Source organism: Heterodontus francisci, chromosome 9 (genome assembly GCF_036365525.1).
Source record: "Heterodontus francisci isolate sHetFra1 chromosome 9, sHetFra1.hap1, whole genome shotgun sequence".
NCBI lineage: Eukaryota > Metazoa > Chordata > Chondrichthyes > Heterodontiformes > Heterodontidae > Heterodontus > Heterodontus francisci.
The window spans coordinates 72,125,609-72,152,754 of NC_090379.1; the positions used below are offsets into that span (position 1 = coordinate 72,125,609).

At 45.1% G+C, this 27,146-nt stretch overlaps 1 protein-coding gene across 4 annotated transcripts in view; it reads left to right on the top strand.

The window, feature by feature from the left end:
- Window positions 1-27,146, top strand: part of ttc6 (tetratricopeptide repeat domain 6) — a 414,842-nt gene that overhangs the window by 325,265 nt on the left and 62,431 nt on the right. For all 4 annotated transcript variants that reach the window (XM_068039290.1, XM_068039292.1, XM_068039293.1 and 1 more), the window contains 3 exons: window positions 12,905-13,018; window positions 23,315-23,434; window positions 24,343-24,416. In XM_068039290.1, coding sequence (XP_067895391.1) covers window positions 12,905-13,018; window positions 23,315-23,434; window positions 24,343-24,416 — 308 coding nt within the window. The remainder of the gene's footprint in view (window positions 1-12,904; window positions 13,019-23,314; window positions 23,435-24,342; window positions 24,417-27,146) is intronic.

Consider the following 27,146-nt stretch of genomic DNA (forward strand, 5'->3'; position numbering starts at 1 on the left):
CCCTGTAACCACACAATGGATCAGGATGTGGACTCCATGGCTATCTATTAATGTTTGAAAGAGTTCTATTCTGTTATGATGTGTCTACATCACACCTTTTTCTCAGAAGAAAACCATTCAATTCGGGGATGTCTCTTGATGGTTCCAAGCTGCGTGTATTAGATACCTCTGGAATGTATACTTTTGTCTTTTCGAGGCATTTTGAATACACAGGCCAGGTCATCTGACCTTTGGTGGCCATGCAGCACATTGAATTTTCTTTTTAAAAAGTGGACAATTTCAAAGACCACCTTGAATAAAGATTGTATGATAAAAGTAGGAATGTGATATGTCTTTACTGGGCATGACATCAGTTTAAAATTCAACTGCCTCAGTCAGAAACAGAGTTAGAAATGTTTTTTAACTTCCAGATCTCATTATAATATCACTGTTGCATTTCTCACTGAATTGGCTGATGTGACCCTGCAAAGCCAGAGGCCTATTTAAATCGGGAGTCCACCTTTTAAAGGGAGATTGCGTTTCCTTCAGGCTTCTTTTGTTTCCAAGGTGTTGAATCTAGAATTTTCTATGAAATGAGTCACAAGCCATCTACCAAGTTCTCAGAATCCTCCCTGCAGGTACTTGTGAAATAGTTGAAGGCAAGGGGAGAACTCCTGTTCCCCAGCAGTGCCAGGATGGTTGCCAAACACTTTGTCCACCTCATATGGAGAGAGACTTTAGAGACGGTCACTCCAGGATTGTCAACCTCAGGACCTGGACTCATCAGAACATAAGAAACAGAAGCTGGAGCAGGTCATGTGGCCCTTAAGCCTGCTCCACCATTCAACAAGATCTTGGCTGAACTTCAACCTCAACTGCACTTTCCCACAGTATCGCCATATCCTTAATTCCTCTAGTACCCAAAAATCTTTCGACCTGTATCTTGAATGACTGAGCATCCACAGCTCTCTGGGATAGGGAATTGCAAAGATCCACAACCTTTTGAGTGAAGAAATTTATCCTTATCTCAGTCCTAAATGGCCGACCCCTTATTCTGAGACTGTGACTCCGTGGGCTCAATTTTACCGGCCCCCGATGTCGGGGGTCGTGATGGGGGGGGCCTGGAAAATGCCACCGGGAGAGGCCTGCCACGGGTCTTGACATTGGGAAGGCCCCGCCCCGTATTACCGACGACGGTGAGGCCTCTTGGCGGCCCCCCCACCGCTCGGCAACGGGACATCCATTTAAATATGTTGAGATGTAACTGAAAGAATAATTACTCACCTCGTCCCACTGGCCGTCCTGCTCCAATATTACGGCCAGTGGCCGGTACTCCAAACCCTTTGTAACAAAATCTAACATACCCTGTGCTTGCTGTACCTGCATGCTAACTTGGATTTGGATGGCATACAGTGCCTGTGGACAAACTTGGGGAGTTGGAGTGGCTGAAAGGGTGGGGAGTTGGATGGGGTAGAGTGTCTATTGAAAAGGGTGGTGTGACGGAAACCACACCTGCCAAATGGAAACATATTAATTTTGTCATATGGAACACTAATTTGAACTGGTACTGAACCTTGAACAAACTTGTTTAAAAAGGCCAGATGACTGAGTGGCTGAAAACACAGCTACACATTTGCATTCTGAGAGACGGTTGCCCAGAGAGACAATGGAAGTACTCCCAGATTCAGTTAGCCAGATGGGTTTTGTCAGTAGTTATGATCAAGATACATTGAGAGTCATTAAATGTGTAAGAGCCAGCCTTCCGCCCCCTGCCCACCAGCCCCCCCCCCCCCTCCCCCACCACTGTGAGTATCTGGTAAGCTGTGAGGATGTCTCAAACAAAAAGCTAGTCACATGACTAATCTGCTGGCCAACCTGGAGTTAATTGAATTGTGCTCACAGAGGTTTTTGGAAGTGACTGCAATTGAACTTCAAGGGGGAAGGTCTCCTTCTCTCTGTCATTCTCTCACATAAAGTTCCAGGGACTCACAGAAGTAACTTAAGCCTCAAGACAGAAGACCAGCAAAACAAGATTGGAAGTGTGCACTGGGCCCCAACCTGCAAAACTTGACTTCAATCAAAGACTTTACATCCAACCCAAAACCAATAACTGAACTCCATCTATTACTTTAAACCTTTCCACTTTAATTCTTTCTCCTCCTCTGTCTTTATTTGCATGTGCGTTTATTGCCTATGCATGCGAGTGTGGTCACGTCACATATTCTTAGTAGTTTTAACTGAGTTGGAGTTTTACGGTTAATAAATTTACACCTTTCTTGCTTAAATCTGAGAAAACCTGTCTGGTTGATTTATTTGCAATATCAATTAGAGAGCAGTGAGCAAGGACTCACTGAGGGGAAGCTAAAAACACTGTTTTAAAAGTTAAACCCTGTTATGACCCAAACAGTAAAGGCTAAGAGGGGAGTCCTAGACCCCTTCCTCACCTGGTCGTAAAGTGGGGAGATGGGTGGACAAAGTATCACTGTGAAAGAGTGGGCAGCTGGATGAGGTGCAGTGCCTCTGTGGAAGGATGAGGAGTTGGTTGGTGTACAGTGTCTGTGTGAAATTCAGGAGACTTGGATGTGGTCAGTTTCTCTGTGAAAGGCTGGGGAGTTAGATTGGTACAGTGTCTGTAAGAAAGGGTGGGAAGTTGGGGGGTACAGTATCTGTGTGAAACTGTGGGGAAGTGGACACGGGGTGCAGTGCCTCTGTGAAAGGCTGGGAACTTGGAAGGGGTGCATTGTCTGCGTGATTCATGGACAATTTAGGGCAGCACAGTGGCACAGTGGTTAGCACCACAGCCTCACAGCTCCAGCGACCCGGGTTCAGTTCTGGGTACTGACCGTGCAGAGTTTGCAAGTTCTCCCTGTGACTGTGTGGGTTTCTGCCAGGTGCTCTGGTTTTCTCCCACAGCCAAAGACTTGCAGGTTGATAGGTAAATTGGCCATTGTAAATTGTCCCTAGTGTAGGTAGGTGGTAGGAGAATGGTGGGGATGTGGTAGAGAATATGGGATTAATGTAGGATTAGTATAAATGGGTGGTTGTTGGTTGGCACAGACTTGGTGGGCCAAAGGGCCTGTTTCAGTGCTGTATCTCTAAAAAAAAACGATCCCCGGGTCCTTATAAATGCAAACATTTCACAGTCTCTGGTACAGGACTTAGGGGTGCAGATTTCACTGTGGGTTGGGGTTTCCCCTCAACCTAGGACATGTGGCAACTCCTACAGTACTCCACTACATCTTTGTGGGGTTTTGGCCAGGCAAACTGCTGTCTTATGCGGGCTTTGGTTTTTCGTACACCGACGTGTACAGCCATTGTAATCTCATGGGCCATTCTTAATATTTCTCTCGGGTACCTGTGCGGCACCACTTACTGGTGAACCACTCATCCTCTGGTCTGTGAGGAAAATTCCACTTCCTCATAAGTACCCCATTCTTTAAATAGTAGCAATCATTCAAAAAAATTCTGCTTTTTTATTTTTCCTACTGAAGTGGATAACCTCACACTTCTGCCATGTTCTTGCCCACTCACCCAACCTGTCTATACTCCTCTGCAGCCTCTTTGGTCCTCCTCACTGCTTACTTTCCCACGTAACTTAGTATCATCAGCAAACTTGGATACGTTACACTTAGTCCCCTCATCTAAGGCATAGATTGAAAATAGCTGAGGCCCAAGTACTGATCCTTATGGTTACCCACTAGTTACAGCCTGCCAACTTGAACATATCCCGCTTATTCCTACTCTCTGTTCATTAACTAATTCTCAATTCCTGCTAATGCATTGCCCTCAATCCCATGAGTCTTAATTTTGTGTAATTACCTCTTGTGTGGTACCTTATCAAATACTTTTTGAAAATCCAAATACACTACATCCACTGGTTCTCCCTCATCAATCCTAATAGTTACATCCTTAAAAAACTCTTAACAGATTTGTCAAACATAATTTCCTTTTCATAATTCTGTGTTGATTCTGCTTAATCATATTAGGATGTTCTAAGTGCCCTATTACCATGTTCCTAAGTCCCTAATAATAGATTCTCACATTTTGCCTACTGCTGATGTTAGGCTAACAGGCCTATAGTTCCCTCTTTTCTCTCTTCCTTTCAGAAATAACAGGGCTAGGTTATCTATCTTTTAATCCTTGGGAACTGTTCTAGAAACTGCTCTGCAGCTACCTCTTTTAAAATCCTAAACTGTGGCGCCCTCGAAGAGAAGTTGAGTTTTTGTGGCGAAGCCGGGGCCAGGCAGGCATTGCTGCCAGAGGCCCCTCTGTGGGCCATGGAGTCCCCACAGAGGAGGACACCCCAGCACAGAAGGAGGCCATTCAGCCCATCAAGTCCACGCTGGCTCTCCACGGAGCTATGCAGTCAGTCCCACTTCCCAGCTCGATCCCCGTAGCCCTGTAAGTCTATTTCTATCACGTAGCCATTCAACTTCCTCTTTTAGTTATTGATCGTCTTCACTTCCACCACCCTTGTGGGTAGCAAGTACCAGGTCATTACAACCCGCTGCATAAAAAAGTGCTTGCTCATATTCCCCTGCATCTTTTGCCCAAAACTTCCAATCCGTCTCCCCTAGTCCTTGTACCATGTGGTAATGGGAAAAGTTTTTTCTCGTATAACTTATCTAAGTCTGCCATAATCTAGTACACTTCTATTAAATTTCCCCTCAATCTCCTTTGTTCTAAATCGAACAACCCCAGCTTTTCCAATTTTTAACTAAAATCCTCCATCCCTGGAACCGTTCTGGTAAACCTCCTCAGCACCTTCTTAAGGACCATCACATCCTTCCTGAAGTGTGGTGACTAGACTCCAGATAGGGCCCAGCCAGAGCTTTACAAAAGTTCAGCATAACTTCCTGCTTTTGTACTCAATGCCTCTATTTATAAAGCCCAAGATCCCATATGCTATCTAACCACTCTCTCAATATGTCCTGCCACCTTCAAAGATCTATGCACAGATTTCCAGCATCTGCAGTATTTTGCTTTTATTATATTGGTAGACAGGTGTCCTTGCCATTGCACAGGTGTCTGGCAGAGAGGGCAGTCAGCACTCAGGCAATGTCGGGGGTTGTCGCCCTCCTGGCATCGCAGAGGCAGAAGAGTGGGGACAAAGCTGCGAAGAACAATTGGACAACCAGCTGACCACAAGGAAGGCAGTGTCAGAGAAACTTTCAAGTCTTTGTGAAGAAGACTGAGACTCAGATGCTTTGGTGGAGACTGTTTATTGCTTGCCACAGAGCTTACTTATCCACTCCTAAGAATCTCAAACCAGGGCTGGCTGGTTCTTCTTCATATATATACATCTGAGTACAATTAACTAATCAACTCCCAACACCTGTTCACCCTATTACCTTCAACTACCAGGTATTTAACATCCATCAACAGAACTTATTAGACACTAACAGGCAACAGCTGGCAATGGGGGCATGCCTATTTGATTTTGAGCCCAGTGGCGATGAGAAGCAACACCCTCTACCGGAAGGGCAGAGCCCTGAGCATCAGGGTAGGGGAAAGGAATGAGGCTGGAAGGAAACGGTGACCAAACCTCCCACATAGGATCTACTGATGAAGACAGAGCTACTTGGAGATGACTGAGCCCCAGTGCCATAGGAGACTGTGACTCTCCAGACAGATAGTCACAAACATCTGTGCCCTTATCGCCAAAGACCTCACACCTCATAGTACTGGTCGCCATGCCCTGCCAATAGCTATTAAAATCACTGTTGTCTTGGACTTCTTTGCCTCTTGCTGGTTCTAAGGATCAGCTGCAAACATGGGTGGCATCTCGCAAATGGCTGCACAACGCTGCATCTTGCAGTTCACTGATTCCCTCTTTGCAACAGCTGGACAATACATTCATTTTGCGATAGATGAGGCCTCGCAGGCACAGAAGTCATTGGGATTCTCTGCCTTTGCTGGATTCCCCCAGGTGCAGGCCATCATTGATTGCACCAATGTGACCATCAAGGTGCCCAGTGACAAGCCAGTGAGATTCATGAACAGGAAAGGCTTCCACTCCCTCAACATTCAGGTAGTCTGCGACCACAACAAGAGCTCCCTCCATGTGCACACTTGCTTTCCTGGCAGCTGCCATGACTCCTTTATCCTCTGGCAGTCAATGAGACTAGGAGACATGGTGCCACAGATCTTCACTCCAGTCCCAAAAGCCGTGGATGTATTCGAGGGAACAAGGATGATACAACTAATGCCACCTGCTCACTACGACCATCACTGAGCAGGCTATCAGGCTTCTGAAGGTGTGATTCCGGTGTCCGAACCAGTCGGGTGGCTCCCTGTAATAGACTCGTGCAAGGGTCTTGGTCATTGTGGTGGTCTGCTGCTCTGTCCATAACATGGGCCTCGAGAGAGGTATGGACCTTGAGGATGATGATGTCCTTGACCACATAGCTCATTGGAGGAAGAGGACGAGCAGGAGGAGAGAAGGTGAGGGAGGAGAAAGAATTGAGGGCTGAGGGGGAGGATGCTGAACATGGAGGAGCTCCAGCTGCACAGAGAGGTGGCTGGGCATGGCGCGGGGTGCAAAGGTCTCGTCAGAATGTCGGGATCATTTGAGCCAGAAACGTTTCAGCTGAGCCCCGCTGACCCGGGATAAAGGTCATGCTACGGATGTCAGCCTGAGGTACCTGTGCTAATACATCCATGCAAGACGCAGCCTGAAGCATCTAATCACTTACTGCCAATGAAAGATGCACATCTGACCAAAGGCTTTGCCCTCACCGTGGAGGCATCCTTGAACTTCTTCACCACCTCCCAACACTTTCCTTGTCACGTCAGCAATGAAAAGAGTCTCAGATGTGTGGCTTAAAGTATCATTATTTACACAGTGTAAAGAAATGGACATTATGCTGAGACACAGTAAGAAGACACCCCAGTTACCCACTCAGTTCTCCATGCTACGCGGTGGCCTCAGCGCTCGGTCACTCCTATCCGGGCCTCCCTTTATGGCCTGGAGCAGGTGAAGGCAGCCTGCTCACTTGCATCTGCTCACAGCTGAGATGCATGTGGCAGTCATCCTCATTATGGAGGTGCCCGTGGGGGCATCTCAAGAGGCTGCTGCACCAGAATCATTACAGGGGCAGCCTCTGTCACTTGGCCCTGCAACCCAGAGGCTACCAATATCAGATGAGCCGAGGAGGCCGAGGACGCTGATGGTGCCCCATGTGGCATGGCACCCTTATCCTCCTCCCCAACATCATCAGCCTTTGCCAGGCACACTGGAGGGGGACATCAGCTGGGGCGTAACTGTCCAAACATTTCTGTGCTACCAGTGCCACTGACTGCTCCAGGCTGCACACTCGTGCATGCCAGTGTGCTGCTCCTGCATCCACTCAGAGTAATGCCATATATGGCTGTTAATAAGGTTGGCCACCCTCTCAATGGAAGAGCTCATGCATTCATAGCCCTGTCATGGTGGCACACGTGAGCTGGATGGATACCTCCATCCTCTGCCTGTGTCCCTGCACTGCCTCAGTGAACTCCGACATGGAGCACATCTCTTCTGCTGTTCCAGGTAGAGCCGCGTTTTCTGTCACTCCTGAGGCACTACATCTTTGCCCAGCTGAGCAGAATTGTGTCTGTCCTCCCACCTCCGAGGTCAACTGACCACAGCTGCATCTCCTGCTGCCCACTAGTGCCGTGCTTCCCACCCAGCGACACACTCTCTAACCATGCTTGAGAACCTGCCAAGGCGACAGTATCTGCACTTGTGGACGGAACGCATGTAAGGTGTGATGATGCATCTTTTATTTCCAGCTTTCCGCCTGGTCTGCTGCTTGTGAGGAAGGACGCGGTGGGCCGAAGGGCCTGTTTCTATGGTGTACGACTCTATGATCTATGATCTGTGGGAGACACAAGAATAGATAATGAGAGTTCTCCTTGGAGAGCAGAAGCCTCTGCAGTGTTGAGGCTTCCCAGTGCAATTCAGTGCTTGGCATGCTATCGTACGCGCTGGAGTGCAATGCACCCCTCCAATGAATGGAATGCTCTCTGAAGTCACAATCTGCAACATGACTTTCTATTTCGCCAGGGCCAACTTCCTCTAGTCAGTGATCCTCAAAATCTCCATTGCTCGATCCTCAATGGGAGTAATGACATGAAAGTAGGGGACACCTCCTCCTGTTTGGGCTCTGTTGCATTGTGTGCCTGCTTTTCCTGCATAGACAAAAGAGAGTGAGATAAGGCATTTCTGTGCTGTATGGCCAATGGCAGCTGCTCCTATTCATTAACAGCTGCATGTTTCCCTTAGCAGCACTGTTGCTCAGAGCGATTCTGGGGCATCTTTAAGTGGCCATGGCACACACCCCTCCCTTGTTTAGGAACAGCATGCACCCTGAGGGTCCTAAGCGTGTATGCCTGCTGGAGAGTGAATACCCCTGGATCTGTCCTGAGGGTTGGGTGTGCCACTTACCTTGCCAGAGCGTATCGTTGAACCGTTTCCAGCACTGGATCCAGGATCTGTGTGTTACATTTCTGCCTCCTTCGTTTGTGCAGGTGGCCTCCTCCTCCCACCCTCAGGGAAGAGCACCTCTGTCCTCTTGTTCACGGCCTCCAACATTGCAACTAAGTCAGAATCAGAGAACCCAGGGCAGCCTTGCTCCGGGTTCCAGGCCTCCAACTCCTGGGACATCTTCCAAAGGTCAGCTAAGTGATTTAAACTGCACCCACTGAAATAGTTGCAGTGGTCTGTTTAAATCGGGCCTGTACTTTAGAACTCCCACCTCTGTGCCCGCCTCTGCAGCCACTAATTGGACAGCAAACCCGTCCGCACGTCATTTAAGGGGTCGCCCCCGGGATGATCATGCATCATTTCTGTTCCCGCTTGGGGGGCGGGTTTATGGCCCGGAAATTGTCCCGCATCTCATTCCCTGCCCCTGATGCGAAAATCCAGCCCAATGTGTACAGACATATTACATTGAACAAGACTCAGATATAGAGAAGATCAAATATTAACTCATTAATAGTGATCTTTAGTATTTATATCACATATAAATTAGCAAAAGGACAGGAAAAGTATTTAGGTTTCTTGAATATGATTTTAAAATTCTAAACTTTTGGATATGTTTTCTTCTTTATTAAAGGTAAAATTCCTTTTTATTGGTATTTTAATATCTGTTAATTAAAATTGTGGCTGGCAGCTGATTTCCTGTCATTAAAGTCATACAAAATACCTGAGACAAAATTAGTTTTACGCTTCACAATTACCTAAGTTGCCAGTTAATGTATATTTGTCTACATAACAGTATAAGTTACACTTCAAAAGTAGGTTGTAAAGCACTTTACAACATTCAGTGGACATTATACAATATTAAATAAGTGCAAGTTCTTTTTTCTTTCTTTGTAATCTTTATAAGTGCTGATATTTTTAGTCGCTCAGGTTGGAGTGTGCAAGATCTAGCAAGCTTTTCAGTTATAATTGGCAGTCATAATGTGTTATATAATTGTTGCCAGACAGTCATTTGATAAGACTACTGCAAAGAAGAAACAGTCTTTTTGCTTGATGGGTTGTTGTTGTTACAACTCACTCATTTAGCTAACATTGTATTGATCAGACTTTTAAACTGGAATATATGCTATCCATTTAGTGACAGATTCAAGTGATCAAATTATTTTTAATATTGTTGCTGAAAGCTTTTTGTTTAATGGCAAAAAAATGAGTGCCCTTAACCTAGTGTTGGCATCTTTCCATCTACTAAAGATGATGGACATGCAGCAAACAATCCATTTAGATGGGGTGTCTTCTCTTGGTGCACTTCTTCTGATGACAGTGAGGGCAATCCTTGAAAGACAGGTTCTGCCATACATACTACAGATGAAATAAAAACAAGAAATGCTGGAATCACTCAGCAGGTCTGGCAGCATCTGTGGAAAGAGAAGCAGAGTTAACGTTTCGGGTCACTGACCCGAAACGTTAACTCTGCTTCTCTTTCCACAGATGCTGCCAGACCTGCTGAGTGATTCCAGCATTTCTTGTTTTTATTTCAGATTTCCAGCATCTGCAGTATTTTGCTTTTATACTACAGATGAAGCTGCCAAGTGATGCTGTGAGTTGTTGTTTGCAGTGTTGGCGACTGTTGCCAAGCTGCTGTAGCCACTGGTCATCGTGGTAGTGCACACCAGTCCACAGGATGTGTTGCCATTTCCCTCTTTTGCCAGCTAGTGACTCGCAGGTGCAATAGTCGTCATTTATATGCTTGCAAGCATCCTTGAAGTGGAGCTATGGTCACCCACTGGTCATCTGGCCCCGGCTGCCTCACCATACAGAAGGTCCTTGGGTATGCGACCGTCTTCCATCCTATGGACGTGTCCGTTCAACCGAAGAGCCTATGTTCGATAAGTGCCAACACACTTTGGAGCTCTGCCTTTGAGAGGACTGGCACATGTGTCCTATATATTGCCACACCTTTATAACCTTCTCCTCCTCTGCTGAAAAGTAGGCTCTGTTCCATAGGAAATGCGTGACACCAAAACAAAGGCAACAGAGGAGACTGCAACAACATCTCACTCCTGAGCATTATGGGAAAGGCCTTTGCTAGGGTCATACATAAAAGACTCCATTTACTTGCATACCAAGTGTACCCAGAAGAACAGTGCTGTTTCCATGCTGGCAGACCTATAGTGGACATGATCTTCTCCATACTCCAGCTACAAGAGAAATGTAGGGAACAGAGTATACCCCTTTACCTTACTTTTGTAGATCTCACTAAGGAATTCAACACCATCAGCAGAGCAGGGGTCTGCAAGATTTTGGGAAAAATTGGCTGTTCACCGAAGCTCCTCAGTCTCATCCGCTCCTTCCATGACAACATACACTGCTCTATACAGGTTGATGGCTCCTCTTCGGACAGTTTCGGAGTGAAGAATGGAGTGAAACAGGGTTGTGTCCTAGCCCCCCACTCTAGCATCTTCTCCATGCTCTTGACCTTCGCCTTCCCTGCAGATATGGAAGGAGTCTACTTTCACACTAGGTCAGACGGCAAGCTCTACAATCTGTCAAGGCTGAAAGCAAAGACAAAAACATATCACCCTTCATCTAATGAACTGATAATCTCAGAATCTGCATCTAAATTCTAATTGAAAATTACAGTTACAATCTCTCACTTTTATGCAAAATATGTCACCAGAATCTAATATTATGCAGCAATAAATACTGACATTGAATTTGAGCAAATTATAAAATATGGCCCACTTCTACTGTCAATCTTTGTGCAAATCCAGTGGTACTTGTCACTACCTATTGGCAGAATTTGCAATGAGAATACCAGTGAAGCTCTCAGCACTCACTGTTATAATGGAGGAAATCTGACAGCAAATTCTGGAGTTTGCACGTGCACAGTTAAATGCGGCAATCCAGAAGTTGCTGTCAGAGATAGCTTGTTCCTCCACAGGGTGCACAGTTGCAGTTCTTGATGATAGACTTGGCATTGAAGTTACTGCAATGGCATGAACTTGCTATGATTGTTGTACTTGTCCAATAGGTCCACACTAAAGATGGCTGAAAAAGTTAGAGCTGGTTACATTAGGATTAAGTGAGTTTTTGACAGCGTAGTAGGTGATAATTACAGCTGTGGCCCTGAAAAATTAATTTTATAAGTGTGGAATCTTATTCCCTCAAAAGAAAGTGGGTGCTGGAGATTTCTTTTAGTACTTTTTCTGTCTGTGTCATATCTCTCTCTCTTAATCCCATTGGTATTTCCCAATCTTTATTTTGCTTTCTGTACATCACTTAGATCGAATTTATATTTCCTACTTTATATTTCCTGGTTTGGACTCTGCATCTCTCAGTGATGACTCTTCAGTCTGATTGTTTGAAGAACCTTGCTGTTGCTTGCCCTGTTCACACACGCTTCCGATCCCCTGTAGTGGGCGCTGTGCTGGAAAAGACACCGCATTGGAGGAAATCTGCATGGACAAGCCAGGGAAATTCTGTGGGTAGCTGAAAGCGAGGTGAACAGTGTGTTCCACTGAGAGCAAAATCCAAGTCATTGAGTTTCAGATGTTGCATATCCTTAGGCTGTTGAATGTTAGTTAACAATAGAGTTTTGTTAAATGTGTGATATTTCATATAATAAAAGCAAAATACTGCAGATGCTGGAAATCTGAAATAGAAACAGAAACAGCTGGAAATACTCACGGGTCTGGCAGCATCTGTGGAGAGAGAAGCGGTCAGCGGTCTCCTCTACATTAGGGAGACCAAACGCAGATTGGGTGGCCACTTCGCAGAACACCTCTGCTCAGTCCACAAGCATGACCCCGAGCTTTTGGTTGCTTGCCATTTCAATTCATCACCCTGCTCTCATACACATATTTCTGTTCCTGGTCTGCTGCAATGTTCCAGTGAACATTAGCACAAGCTCGAGGAACAGCACCTCATTTTCAGATTAGGCATTCTACAATCTTCCGGACTCAACATTGAGTTCAGTAATTTCAGAGCATGGCTGGCCTTTTTTTTTATTGTTTTATTTGATTTGATTTTTTAACCATGTGCCTGCCTTAAACTTGGTTTTTCATGTTTGTGCTTTTGGACAGAGCTATTATTGTCATTAACACTCTCTGTGGACTAATGCTTTGTCTTTCACCACAACCTTTGCCTTAATCCCATGACATCTTTGCCATTTAATCTCTCCTGCCCTCTGCCCTATCACACACCTTCCCCTTTGTCCTCTTCCCCACCTCCACCCCCACTTCACTTGCTTAAAATCTATTACATTTCTAACCTTTGCCAGTTCTGATGAAAGGTCACAGACCTGAAACGTTAACTTTGCTTCTCTCTACAGATGCTGCCTGACCTGCTGAGTATGTCCAGCATTTTCTGTTGTGATATTTCATTTTCTGTACTTACAAGGAATACATCATATTGCTTTGATCCACTTAACCTTTACAAATGCCAATCTCTTTTCCATTGCAGGCATATCGTTTGGCAGTTGAGGATCTAACTGCAGCAATAAACATTAATGATACCTGCAGCTTGGCTTATTTTAACAGAGCTGTCTGTTATCATCAAGCAAATGATCTTCAAAAGGTATATATAGATAAAGAAAAAGGGAAGGTCCTGAGGGCGAGTGAAATGTATGTTAAAGAGGGCATCATTGTAAGGAGTAAGAGGATCTACAATTATCATAGATTTTGAGTTCCGAGAACCATTTTCCCTTGAAATAAAGCCAAAAATTCAAATATTGATATAAAAAGGCAACCAATTACAAATATTATGATATGATTTACATTCTGATGTTCTGATCACTAGTCAATTATCCCCCCATCTTCTCCTCTGCTAAAAATGATGACCCATGCCAAAGTGTGGTTCCAAAAGTATCTGCAGCCCTCCTGTATTTCCCAATAGGCTATTTTTGTGTAAGCCCAGTGAATGTATGCAGGCTACAGGATTATGGGAGGCATCAGAGCCAAGCCTGATCCTGTGCTTGCAGCAGGAATCACTGGATAGTGATCAAGAATGGGAGTGCTGGCTGCTAACCCCCTTCCTAGACTGCTCTCCACGGCTGCTCCAGGTGATTTTATTTCATCAATTTTTAAAATATTTTTGTTTGTGATGATTAGCACTCCTCGTTTAGAAGAGTTACTAAGCCCAACACTGTGAAGGATCTGAATTAATCATTGGATCTAAATAATTTAATGTTAGTCGTAATAGCTCTGCTACTATTAAGCCTAATCCTTCACAGTTGGGCACTGGTCCAGAAATTTGACTGCACAGTGCCTGTTTTTTTGACACTAAATGGCTTCCTAAGCCTCCAGTATGGCAGGCAGGAAGCAGTGCTTATTAAAGGCCAGCGCGGGTCTGCAAATTAAACCCGACCCGAGCCCGAAAGAACCACATCCAACTCCAATCCCAATCCGGTCCGAGTCCTTCCATTTTTTCCCGCGCCCAACCCGACCATCAGTTAACCTACCTTCCGTTTTTCATTTTGTTGCTGATCTGCACAAGCTTAAAGTAACTGTAACAAAACCACCTTTCTCATCCAAAAATTAAATTAACAGTGGAGCCACTTACCTGAGGTTGTGATAGAACGTGTCCGACCCGACCTGGCCCGACCTGAGCCCGAATGCCGGTCCCGGAAGTGCGACCCGACCCAACCCGAACCTGATACATGTCATCGGGTCCCGTCGGGTTTGGGTCAGCGAGCCGGCCTTTAGCGCTTGTTACGAGCTGGGTGTCGCCACCCACCATATTGGTGAAGGCAAAAAAGTATCAGTGTGCAGTGCCTATGCTACTGAATAATCATGAATAATCTTTAAAGGGACAGCTGCAATCCACAAGGTAAGATTTCAAAATATACTTAACGGACTGTGGAGCCAGGAGGAGCAGGTGTGCTTCCCCTGACCCCACATTCCAACTACTTGGGCTACTGCCAGCTACCGTTACCTCCACACCAGCCATGGCTACCTCCCAACTGGATCCTCTGATACGATCGCTCACCCTCCCGACCTGATTGCCCTCATTCCTGGTCATTCCCCTTCCATGGTTGCATCACTTAGCTGAGGGCTGCTGCTAGTGTTAGAGCAGCCCGACCTTCCCTTCCGTTTGCGTTGAGCTGCCTGTTACTATCCACAGAATGCCAGGTCAGTAGTATCAAGGTGCAAAGCCCGATATCAGGTATGCCTCAGGCCCAACCATTCAAGTACAGATATACATTCTTGTGCCCTCTGTTATGATCTCCATGGAGACCACCAACAAACCAAAAGAATCGATTTCACTGACTGACCCCAATTTTGGAAACAAAATCCAAATGGACAATATTTCACTTTTATAAATTAACACTCAAACCAAAATCAACATCAATTAAACATGGGCTAACAGTAAAATCATGAGTGTTATATGTATATCTTAAAGGTTATATGTTAATTAGCAGATGCAACAAAGATAATCCTCTGCACAGTCCTATCAGCCAGATGGTGCTGAATAGTCCCACAGTACAACGAAATCAGGAACTTCCTGAGGTAGTTTTCCAAGTCCTGTCCTCCAGGATGCAGACACGGAAGTAATGATGTCCCGTCGATAGTGAGCGATGCCAGCTTTCCTTTAAGGGTTCAGTCTTATCGCCTCTCGAACAACTTAAGCCTGCCCACAGCATCCTCTTGGCATGGTTTCACTGATAACTATTTAAGTCACCGAAGACAACTGCTGTAAGTCATTCACCAATGGTCAGCCCTCAGTTCAGGCTCCTCTGCCTGTAGTCAAAGCAACTGCTCCAACCTGTTGCTTTGTAGTCTGTTTCAATTCCAAGCAGTTTCTCTGGAAGCACAAAAACCTGCAGCTCCCAGCTTGTCTCTTTGAAACAAAAGCTGGCTGTTTTTGCTTCCATCCACTGCAGAGTTCTTCTAAATTGAACCCTGAGCTGCAGTCCCATGTCTCTGATCATAAGATTGTTTGTTTCAAACTGATTAGGACCAGCCTTGTTTTCCCAGAGCTCTCCATAGCTTTCAGTTTCATTTCCAGTGAATGATTGTCTCAGAAAAAAACACAAGCTATGCAGAATGCAGTCTGCACAGGAAGGGCTGTATTTTATGTGTTCCCCTGAGATGGGTTCAGAGGCTGGGGGATGCATGGGGGGGGGGGGGGTGGGTAAAGGGCACCCATAGAATTGCAAAGGGAGACAGGGGATCCTTCCTGTTGCAATACAGTTTTGTCGGGGGCAGGATAGGCTAAGGACAGCCTTCCCGTCCAGAGGCCATTAATAGGCCACTTAAGGGCCTCTTCCTGCCACCGCTGGGACTTAACCAGCGGTGGGGGGGCCTCTGCCAAGTAGGAAGGTCGCCCAGTAAAATGAGGCGACCTCCCTGTGGGCTTGGGGTGAGCCCTCCTCCGTGGGAAAACTGTGGCCCACAGAGGGCCCTGCTGGGAAAACCTGAACCCCCCCCCATCTCCCTGCACTAAACATCCACCTTGCCTCCCTCACCGGGACCTGCCATTCTGGCTCTGGCAACACCACCTCACTCACCTTGGTTCTGGGCTCGAGCGTTGGGCCAGGGTCCAAGGCCTTGCAGTACCATCAGTGGCCATCACTTCTGGTGGCGCTGCCAATGCTGCTGAGCTGTCGGTCCCCTAATTGGTCAGCAGCTCTTGGAGGCGGGGCCCTCGTCTTTTAAAGGACAGGGATCCCGGCACTGGGGTGTTAATTGGCCTGTGGCCGCAGAATCGCTCCGGGAGGTGGGGTGATGGGGGCCTCCAGCTGACTGAGGTGGGATTCCCCCAGTCTTTTCGACCTGGTGCTGGGAGTCCCGCCACGTGCACAATATCCAACCCGAAGACGCCATCACACTTCCTCTCTTGGGTAGTAGTACCCTTGGGTACCTTACCGTAGTAAGGTTTTCTTTAAAACTGTTCAAAAAGTACAATAAGTTATCATAAACCTTTTTGATAAATAGATTTTATACTGTACAGGCAACATTTTCCTATGTTACAATTACACATCATATTTACAGAATCATATGGCTTTACCAATAACAAAATTAGGATTAATAGGATTCAGACATGGTAAAATTTTCACATTTCCGAGCTTTCCTTCACTCTTAACCCCTTTCTTAATCCCTGAATGGAACATCAGCAATTACATCACTTTTCCCAGCAACATGTACAATTTTCAGTGTAAATGGCTGTTACATTAACTCCTGCAAAACAACCTGAGGTTCTTTGTTCTGAACTTTTCCAGAAACACAAGTGGGCCGTGATCTGTATAAACCAAATATTTACTCTGACTACTTGTTCCATATATCTCAAACTGTTGTAAAGCCGGTACAAGACTTAAAGCTTCTTTCTCTCAGTACTTTGTTTGGTGTTTATTGAGCTTCCAGGAGAAGTAGTTAACAGGCTGCTCTATACCAGCATTATCATCTGGGAGCAGCACTGCTCCTACCCCTGTGTCACTAGCGTCAATAGTAAGAGAGTGCCGTATAGTTCCAAAGTACATCAAAAACAGGAACGTCCTCAGGTAGTTTTCCAAGTCTTGTCTTCCAAGATGCGGAAACGGAAGTAATGATGTCCAGTCGATAGCAAGTGATGCAATCTTCCCTTTAATGGTTCTGTTTCATCACCTCTCGAGCAACCTAGGCCTCACCCACGACCGTCCTGATGGTGTGGCTCCACTGATAACTCGTTAAGTTATCGAAGACAACTGCCGTAAGTCATATTTACGAATGGTCAGCTCTCAGTCCAGGCTTCTTTTCTTGCAGCCAAAACAACTGCTCCAACCTGCTGCTTTGCAGTCGGTCCTCACAGCTACCTGTTTCAATTTCAGGCAGCTTCTCTGGAAGCACAACAACCTGCAATACCCAGCTTGTCTCTTTAAAACAAAAGCGGGCAGTTTTTGCTTCCAGCCACTGCAGCGTTCTTCTAAACTGAAATCTGAGCTCGAGTCCATGTCTCTGATCATAAGAAGTTTCAAAGTGGTTAGGACTTATCTTTTTTTTTTAGAACTCTCGATAGCTTTCAGTTTCATTTCCAGTGAATGACTGTCTCAGAGAAAAACACAAGCTGTATAGAATACAGCCTGCACATAAAGGGTATTCTGCCCGTGGAGGTAGGCACGGAGGTGGGGCGTGGGGGGGGAGCAAGCAAAATGGCAGGGAGCATTGTTCCTGACATTACTTAGGCCCCCTGTCATTTTGCCCAGGGTATGGAAGGCCGAGGAAGGCCTTTCTGCCCAGGCCGATTGAGGCCCTTAAGTGGCCAATTAATTGCCCCTTCCCACCTCCACTTACATTTTGAGGGAGGCAGAGGGGCCCGTCGCTGCCAGGAGATGCTGCCAGGTAAAACCTGGTGGCTTCCTAGAGGGATCAGTGGTGGTCCCTCCTTTGGGGGAAATCCAGGGCCCTTGAAGGGACCCCCTCCCCTCCCCCTAGGAGCAATCACTGCGCCCCTGGGAAGATACCACAACCCCCATCCCATCGCCGGGGCCCGCCTGAATGGACCCGGTGACCCTGTCCGCGCTCACCTTTCCTGAAGGATTCTTCAATGCTGCAGGGCCTCCTGCAATACTGGCAGTTGCCACTGCTGCCAGTGGTACTGCCAGTACTGCAGAGCTGCCAGCATTCTGATTGGCCGGCAGCTTTGGAGGCAGGAGCTCATCCCTTATAAGGGGACAGCATCCCTGATCGCGGGCAGTTAATTACCTGCCCATAGTTAAATGGCTTCAGGGGTCCAATGGAGGGCCGAGACTGGGTTCCTCCCACCCTGGCCTTCTACTAGAACCCTCATTGCAAGAATAACATACAGCCCATCACACCTCTCCCACCAAAAGACGGGCATGCTGAGTACTGGTTTGAGAGCAGCACACACCCTGAAGACTCTGCACTTCCTGCCTCTTCCTACACTTCCAGATGGCCACCCACTTACTATCCTGAACTCCTACTTCTCTGTGAGGAGACCACCTCCTGGAATGTACGACTCAGGAAACTCTCCTGCTCCCTGATGCTCAAGCTGCCCCTCAAGTTTGGAAATCCTGAAGCAACTGGAGACACTTCCTATACACATGGTCGCCCAAGACACATGAAGTGTCCTGAAATTCCCACATGGCATAGAAATTGCAAGCAACAGATCGCAGCTGCTCATCCATGATCGAAAATGAAAACTCTATGCCCTGTTTAAACGATCAATTGTAATTAATACCTCTAGTCCTGCTCTGGGTTTGTACTCTTATTACAACACTTACTGTTACACTACCCCGACTGAAAATGTTTTAATTTCCCAGCTCCTAATTTGAACCAATACCCTCCCTCTCTCGATATTTGGTAAATTATAAAATCTACCTTACTTTTTAGTTTTTATACTAATGAAGCGATCAAGTCTTATTTTATATTTGATTAACTTAGATTAAATTAAAAGCTTAATGGTATACTCACCCGGCCAGCTTTCTGTCTCTTCCACCCCACCCCCCACCACGGTTCTCTGTTGATTGTGACATCACTTTTCGATTTTAAATTTATATAGTACTTTTAACATGGAAAAATATATCAAGGTGTTTGACAGAATTGTAAACAAAAATCAATGATAATCTAAAGATGATGATGTTAAGAGAAATAACTAAAAGCTTGGTCAAAGAAGTAGCTTTTAAAGGAGAGAGGAAGGTAGTGAACTGGATTGGTTTAAGAAAGAAATTCCAGAGCATTGAGCCTAGACAGCTGTTAATGTTGCAAAATGAGTGGGAGATGAACAGAAGGCCAGAGTTGGAGGACTGCAACTTGGAGGTTGTGGAGCTCGAGAGGTTTGCAGAGATAGGGAGGGGAGGAGGGTATGAAAACATTTAAACACTAGGATAAGAATTCTAAAATTGTGGTGTTTGGAAACTGGGATCCAATTTAGGTTGATGGGCGAGTGGTTCATGTGTGATAGGATTATAGGCAGCTGTGTTTTAGATGAGTTGAAGTTTACACAGCATGGAGAAATGGGAAACCGGCCAGGAGAACAGTGGGATATTTGAGGTGACAAAGGGGACAGATGAAATGAAGTAGGGGTAGAGATACATGATGTTACAGAGGTGTAAGTAGGTTGCCTTTGTGATGGAGAGGCTATGTGGCAGGAAGCTGAGTTCTGGGTCAAATAGGACGCTTCAACCTGAGGTAGGAGGGCGTAATCAGTGGCAAAGGTATGGAGTTATGTCAGGGGCTGAAGCCAATGGCTTTAATCTTCGCAATGTTTAAGTGGAAGAGATTGTTGCTCACCCCAGGGCTAGTGTCAGACAAGCAGTCTGAAAGCAGGGAGGCAGTGTAGATATCAATGGAGGTGGTAGAGAAATAGAGCTGGGTGTTGTCATTGTAATTGTGGAACCTGACCCTGTGTTGTCAGATGATGTTGCCAACAGCAACATGTAGATGAGGAAGAGGAGGAAGCCAATATTTTTGGGTGACTTCTGTTTAATTATATTAGCAAATCTTTAATGTTTTGAGATGATATTATTTGAAAGCTTGCAGTTTCATATCAGTGCACAGTGATCTGTTTGAGGACAGCTAAGCTATTCAATAGTTAAGGCAGGTGTCAAAAGCAATCAGGTCAGCAGAAGACATGTCTGAAATCTACCTGAGAGTGATAAAATTGGCTAAATAAAATCATTGCCTACCTTTGAAGAAGCAACACCTTTGATTTGGGAAGTCAAATGTCTGCTTGGAGCATTATAAAAGCAGATAGCTTTCCCTTCTCTGGAGTACCCCTGCTTCTACCATATATTTCATGTTGTGATGGCACTTCTTGGAGCAAAGAAGCATCCACATTATGCGCTGAATTGTAATCCCCAAAAACAGGTGGGTTGGGGTCAGGTCATAGAGTCATAGAGTCGTACAGCATAGAAACAGGTCAAGAGGTTAAAATGTTAAAAACCTCAAACCCGACCGCAACCTGTCCATTTCTGGGTTTAACGGAGCCGTCACAAGGAGTGGGAGCCAAAATGCTCCCAAGACGTGGGTTAGCAACTTAAATGAGACATGGTGCCTCTGATTTAACCTGTTTTCCATGTTTAACTTTGGCCTGCCTGGTTTCCCAAGCTCAAGGTGGGGTGGGGAGTGGTGAGGACAGATTCATGGAGAAGGTAAGTTCCTTTTCAGTGCTCCTTGTAGTCCAGGAGGAGCAGGAATGCTTCCCCCGAGCCTTCCCAAGCAGGCCCACCCTCCCATACAAAGACCCCCAGGGTAAGGGAGTGGACCCTTCCTGATCCCCCCCATACTCTTAGTCAGAGTTCAGACAACCCTAGGGTCGGGAATCAGACAATATCCTCAAGGGTCAGGGATTGGATTCCCTCCCACCACCCCTGCAAGGGTTGTGGACCAGATCTGCCTGGCCCTGCAGTCTGCTCTCTGCCTGACTAGAAGCCAAGCCTGTCAATCTAGCTGCAAAGGCCAAAAGACCTGCACACCGTAGAGTTAAAACTGCGCTTATGTAACCACCCCTGTTAATATGTTCTGTGTCAGCAGATCAGCAATATCAGCAGACAAAAAGTATTGGAGAAACTTAAGGAACTAAAATCTGACAAATCCCAGGGACCTGATGGCCTACACCCTAGAGTTCTAAAAGAGATAGCTGCAGAAATAGTGGATGCGCTAGCTATGACTTCCCAAAATTCCTTAGATTTGGAAACGGTCCCATCAGATTGGAAGTTGGCAAATGTCACACCACTTTTCAAGAAAGGAGGAAGAGAGAAAACAGTGAATCACAAGCCAGTTAGCCTAACATTAGTCGTTGGGAAAATGCTGGAATCTATTATTAAGGAAGTCTTAACAATGAACTTAGAAAAGCACAGTATGATTAGAACAAGTCAACATATATTTAATAAAGGGAAATCCTGTTTGACAAATTTATTAGAGTTTTTTCAGAATGTAACTAGCAGGGTAGATAAAGGAGAACCAGTAAATGCAGTATACCTGGATTTCCAAAAGACATTTGATAAGGTGTCACACAATAGGTTAATAGGCAAACTAAGGTCTCATGGTGTTGGGGATAATATATTAGAATGGCTAGAGGATTGGTTAATGGACAGGAAGCAAAGAGTGGGCATAAATGGGGTATTTTCAAGTTGGCAGGCATTGAATAGTGGAGTGCCACAAAATCAGTGCTGGGACCTCATCTATTTATAATCTATATTAATTAGTTGGATGAAGAGACAGAGAGTAATGTATCCAAGTTTGCTGATGATACAAAGGTAGGTAGAACGATAAGCTGTGGGGAGGACACAGAGAGGCTGCTAAGAGATATAGACAGGTTAAGTGAATGGGCAACAATATGGGAGATGAAATATAACGTAGGGAAGTGTGAAGTTATTCATTTTGGTCATAAGAATAGAAAAGCAGAATATTTTTTGAAAGGTGTGAAACTTGTAAGTGTTGATATTCAAAGAGACTTGGGTGTGCTTGCGCAAGGAACGCGGAAAGTTAGCATGCAGGTACAGCAAGCAATTAAGAAGGTAAATGGCCTTTATTGCAAGGGGATTGGAGTACTGGAGTAAAGAAGTCTTATTACAAATAAACAGGGTTTTGGTGAGACCACACCTGGAGTAATGTGTGCAATTTTGGTCTCCACATTTAAGAAAGGATATACTTGCATTAGTGGGTGTCCAGCGAAGGTTCACTCAAATGGTCCCTGGGATGATGGGCTTGTCCTATGATGAGAGGCTGAGTAAATTGGACCTATACTCTCTGGGGTTTAGAAGAATGAGAGGCGATCTCATTGAAATATGTAAGACTCTGAAGGGGCTGGATAGGGTAGACACTGAGAGATTGTTTCCACTGGCCGGGGAATCTAAAACATGGGGGCACAATCTCAGGATAAGAGGCCGATCATTTAGGACTGAGATGAGGACAAATTACTTCACTCAAAGGATTGTGAATCTTTGGAATTTTCTACCCCAGAAGGTTGTGGATGCTCCAATATATTGAAGGCTGGGATAGACAGATTTTTGGTCTCTCAAGCAATCAAGGTACATGGCGAGTGGGTGGGAAAGTGGAGTTGAAGCCCAAGAATAACCATGATCGTTTTGAATAGTGGAGCAGGCTCGATGGACCATATGGTCTACTGCTGCTCCAATTCCCTATGTTCTTGTGAATAACATTTTGGACTATTGTTTTCACAATGATTTAAACTGACAAGTAACTCAGGTGTTCTATGTAATTATAAATCCTATAATTGTATTTTACAATTAGTTTTAGGGAAATGATACGGTCCTACAGTATGGTATTTTCTACCTTCCAGAGTGGACAGGCGTGCTTGGTAAGCAGCCATGCAGTCTCTGTAAAAAGTATCACAGTAATAACATATATCTCTCGGGTAGAAAGGCACAGGTTCTATTCTGGTTTAGGGATCTAAAATTTGATCAAGGGGATGATAAGCTCCAATGCTTAGGTAGCTCTCTATTATTTTTCTCCCATTTGAATCTATGCATTCCTACAAAACTAACAAATAATATAGACATCCATGGTGTACAGCCTGCTTAAGAATGCACAATTTCCCATTTATATTACTGTAATAACACAAGAAATTAAAATTACTTGATCACAGATTACAGTAAAATAATTGGAAACCCAAAAGTATTGCTTTAGTGTAGTAAAACCAAGTGTAAGGGCACAACATATTTAGGATAACTTTGTGGCATGAAAAATATAAAGTCATTATGGTGAGTATTTTAATAATATGTCTTTAATAGGAATCTTTGTATCCTTCAAATATATGGTGGTCAAAAGTTTTTCTTTCAAAAGTTGGTGATGCATATTAAAAGAATGAACTGCCAAAACAAACAGCCTATTCAAAAATGCAACTAGATTTGTCATGTCCAGGTATTTAAAGAAAATTTGTACTCCAGTTCATACATTGCGTGATATATTTCAGGCACTGAAAGACTATGGAATAGTGCTGCTCCTTGGCAATCAAAAGGAATTGAATTTGAAAGTACTAGTTAACCGTGGTCTGTTATATCTGAGCATGGATGACTACAACAATGCATTACAGGTCAGTAGAACAGATAAGAGAACAAAGATGATAAATACATAAAGCGAGAGAAGAAGGGATGATAAATATCATAGATTGGAAGGACATGGATTCAAGCTTACAGTTTTCCAAATGGTGAATTTCTGATCATAACATGTAAAGAAAAAAAAGGTGATATGAGAGATGAACTCTGACCCTTTCAACAGAAGTTTGCCAACTGCCATATTTGTGCATGATGAAGGGCCTATGCCTGAAACAGGAGTCATGCACTCTATATTCAAATGGGGGGGCTACCGCTAGTTTTGAGACCTCTTTCAAAATTCATTAATGACTGACTGCAGCATGCAGTATGCATGTTGCTGTCAGTATTCTCAGGCACTTGGCACCGGGCCTGTTGTGTTCATGATAACTAAGTCAGCATGTGGCCTACCCAGTGATCCTTAAATGGTGTGCTGGAAGCAACCACCAAGAGAGTAAGTTTTAAAGACTTAGCTGGGAGGAGCAGGAGTACTGTTTATGGCTCCACAGATAGTTATATGAAGAGAAAAAAATTTCAGGGCTACAGGGGGAAGGCGGGGGAGTGAGACTAGGTGAGTTGCTCTTGCAAAGAGCTGGCACAGACACGACAGGCCAAGTGGCCTCATTCTGTGCTGTAACAATTCTATGATTCTATAAAGAGTCAGTGGGCTTTCCCAACTGCAGCATTGATATGCTTTGTGGAGGAAATGTGTTTGATAGCAATGGAAATTACAATAATTCATTAACTTTTATATGAATGTCAATAATTCCACAATACTTGTAACCAGAAGAGCAAATAAAGACAATGGAATCAACAGAATACGAATTAGAACATTTTACTGAGTAATGAATTGCATTCAGTCAACTTGCTACAACATTAATCAAATGATTTTACATTTTTTCACCTGCAGGATTTTAAAGCAGCAATTGTGGAAGAGCCAGAAAATGCGAACATTCATCATGCAGTGGCAATCTGCTGCCATAAGTAAGTCATAGGAGAAAAGTTACTTTAAGCAACTGTTTATGCCATTTCTCTGAGATTTCCAAAGTTATGGTTAGAGAATGAGAGAACCCAGTGGAAATTCAGGTACCAGATATCCAATAAAGTAAGTGTTACGACCAGGTGAGAAAGCAGTCTAGGGGTTCCCTCTCAGCCTTTGCCTGGTTTAACCATAACAGGGTTTAATTTTAAAAACATCGTATTTTAGCTCCCCCTCAGTGAATCCGTGTTAACCATATTCTAATTGTAAGGCAAAGAAATCAATTAGACAGGTTTTCTTAGATTTAAACAAGAAAGGTGGAAGTTTATTAACCTTAAACTCTAATCCGGTTAACGACTGTGAATACACGACGCGACCACGCTAGCAAGCATACGCGATAAACACACACGCAGAAAGAGACAGAAAAAGTAGAAAGAATAAAGGGGAAACATTTGAGGCAATAGCTGGGTGTATTTACAGTCCTTTGAGTTCAATGTGGAATCTTTAGTTGCCAGTATGTCTTGCTGTTCGTTGAGGCCCAGTGCACGCTTTAACTTGTTTCGATGTAGGAGTCTTTTCTCTCAAGGTTTAAGCGACTTCAGTGGGTCCGGAGACTTGTGAGAAAGTGAGAGAGAGAGCCAGCCAGGAGAGAAACTCTCTTGTTCCAGGTTCAGTTGCAATCTGCAGTTTGTCTTCAAACTGTCCTGTGTGTAGTTCAAAAAGCCTGGGCCAGCAGGTTAGTCATATGACCAGCTGGTTTAACCACTCCTGCGATTGTGGATTCTCCATCTTATCAGATACTGGAATGCGAGCTTTCTTACACCTTCAATGTCTAGTGATCAAAATCCATTTGGGTTAATTGGACCAGGGAGTAGTCGTTTTGTCTCCCCAAGCACTGCCTCTTAGTATACAAATGTCCTCCAGCCAAATGTCTGGTGATCTCTTTAAACAAGTCATTTCTTCACTCTAGCAACAGTGTAAAATTAGTGTTCATATGATGAAATTAATATGCCTCATTCTTGGCAGGTGGGGGTCTTCATGACATAAGAAGTACCAAATAGTCTAAACTGGTAGCATGAAGCAAGACTTTCAAAATTAGCTTCTTCCCCTAGAATAGAAAAAAAAACCTTTTTCTTGCAGGCTGAGTATTTGGAAGGACAGAATCAGAGAACTTCGTCCCTTCAGTATTGTGCTGTGCAGCAAGAACTCTAAAATCTGAGAAAGTGAGGATGCAGCATTAATTTACCCTAAGCATTCACCTCAAGTTCCCCTTTCAAGCACACTGACCTCACTCCCACTAATCCACACTTTTATAAACCAGCCAATCCTCATTTATAATCCCAATAATTTCATGTTTCAGTATAATTGTAGAGTAACTAATAGATCACAGAATTATTGATCTTAATTTTACTAGCCCTCCCTCTGGGAGGCAGGGGAAGGGGGGGTGGGGGGGTGTAAAATGGCAAGGGAAGGCAGGGGGTGGATTGTCCATTGCCTTCCAGACACCATGGAATTTTATCAACGGTAGGGAAGATAGAGGACAGCCTTCCCACCATAGGCCAATTGAGGCCCTTATGTGGCCAGTTAAGGGTTTAAGGGCCTTGTCTCCCCACCGCTGGTAGGTGCCCCGCCACGAGGAGACCGCCCAGTAAAACCTGGCTGCCTCCCTGTTTGGGGGGGGGGGAGGTGGGGGAACGCTCCTGATCAGGCACCCTGTGGCCCACAGAGGGGCCCGCTGGTGGCACGGGCTACCTCTGCAGAAACACCTCCCACTGCCCTCACCGACCCCCGCTGGGACCTGTCTGATTGGTCCCAGTGACCCCCGACCTGTTTCTCCTGCAAGGACAAAAGAGAGTGTGATAAGACACTGCTGTTCTCTATGGCCAGTGCCAACTGCTCCTATTCATTAGAAGCTGTATGTTTTCAGTGCTGGCAGGTCCTCGGCAGGACTATGGTTCTGAATCATTCTGAGGAGTCAGTAAATGCCCTGGACACACATTCCTCCCATGTTCATGAGCAGCTTGGGGCCAGAGGCTCCTCAGGTGGCGTATCTGCTGGAGGGTAAATATCCAGAGGCCTGACCTGAGGGCTGGGGTTTGCACTTACATTGCCAGAGCACATCAGATCTTTGAACCTTTTCCGACACCATTCAACTTTTTCACACCACACTTCTTCTGCTGACTGTGTCAGCTATCTTCATCCAGGCATGCTTGGTCTGGGAGGGTGGCCTCTGCCTGCCACCCTCTTGGAAGAGGACTTCCTCATCTCTCTTATGACCTCCAGGAAGACCTCTGGATCGACATCAGATAATGAAGGGGCTGCCCTGCCCTGGGTTCCAGGCCTCTGGCTCTCTTGAGACATCCCAAATTGCTCTTAATCTACTATCTTCTAAACTGAAGTTACAGCACACAAACAGCAGCCATATTGATTTGATTTAGATTTAGAGATACAGCACTGAAACAGGCCCTTCGGCCCACCGAGTCTGTGCCGACCATTAACCACCCATTTATACTAATCCTACACTAATCCCATATTCCTACCACATCCTCACCTGTCCCTATATTCCTGCCACCTACCTATACTAGGGGCAATTTATAATTATCCAATTTACCTATCAACCTGCAAGTCTTTTGGCTGTGGGAGGAAACCGGAGCACCCGGAGAAAACCCACGCAGACACAGGGAGAACTTGCAAACTCCACACAGGCAGTACCCAGAATTGAACCCGGGTCACTG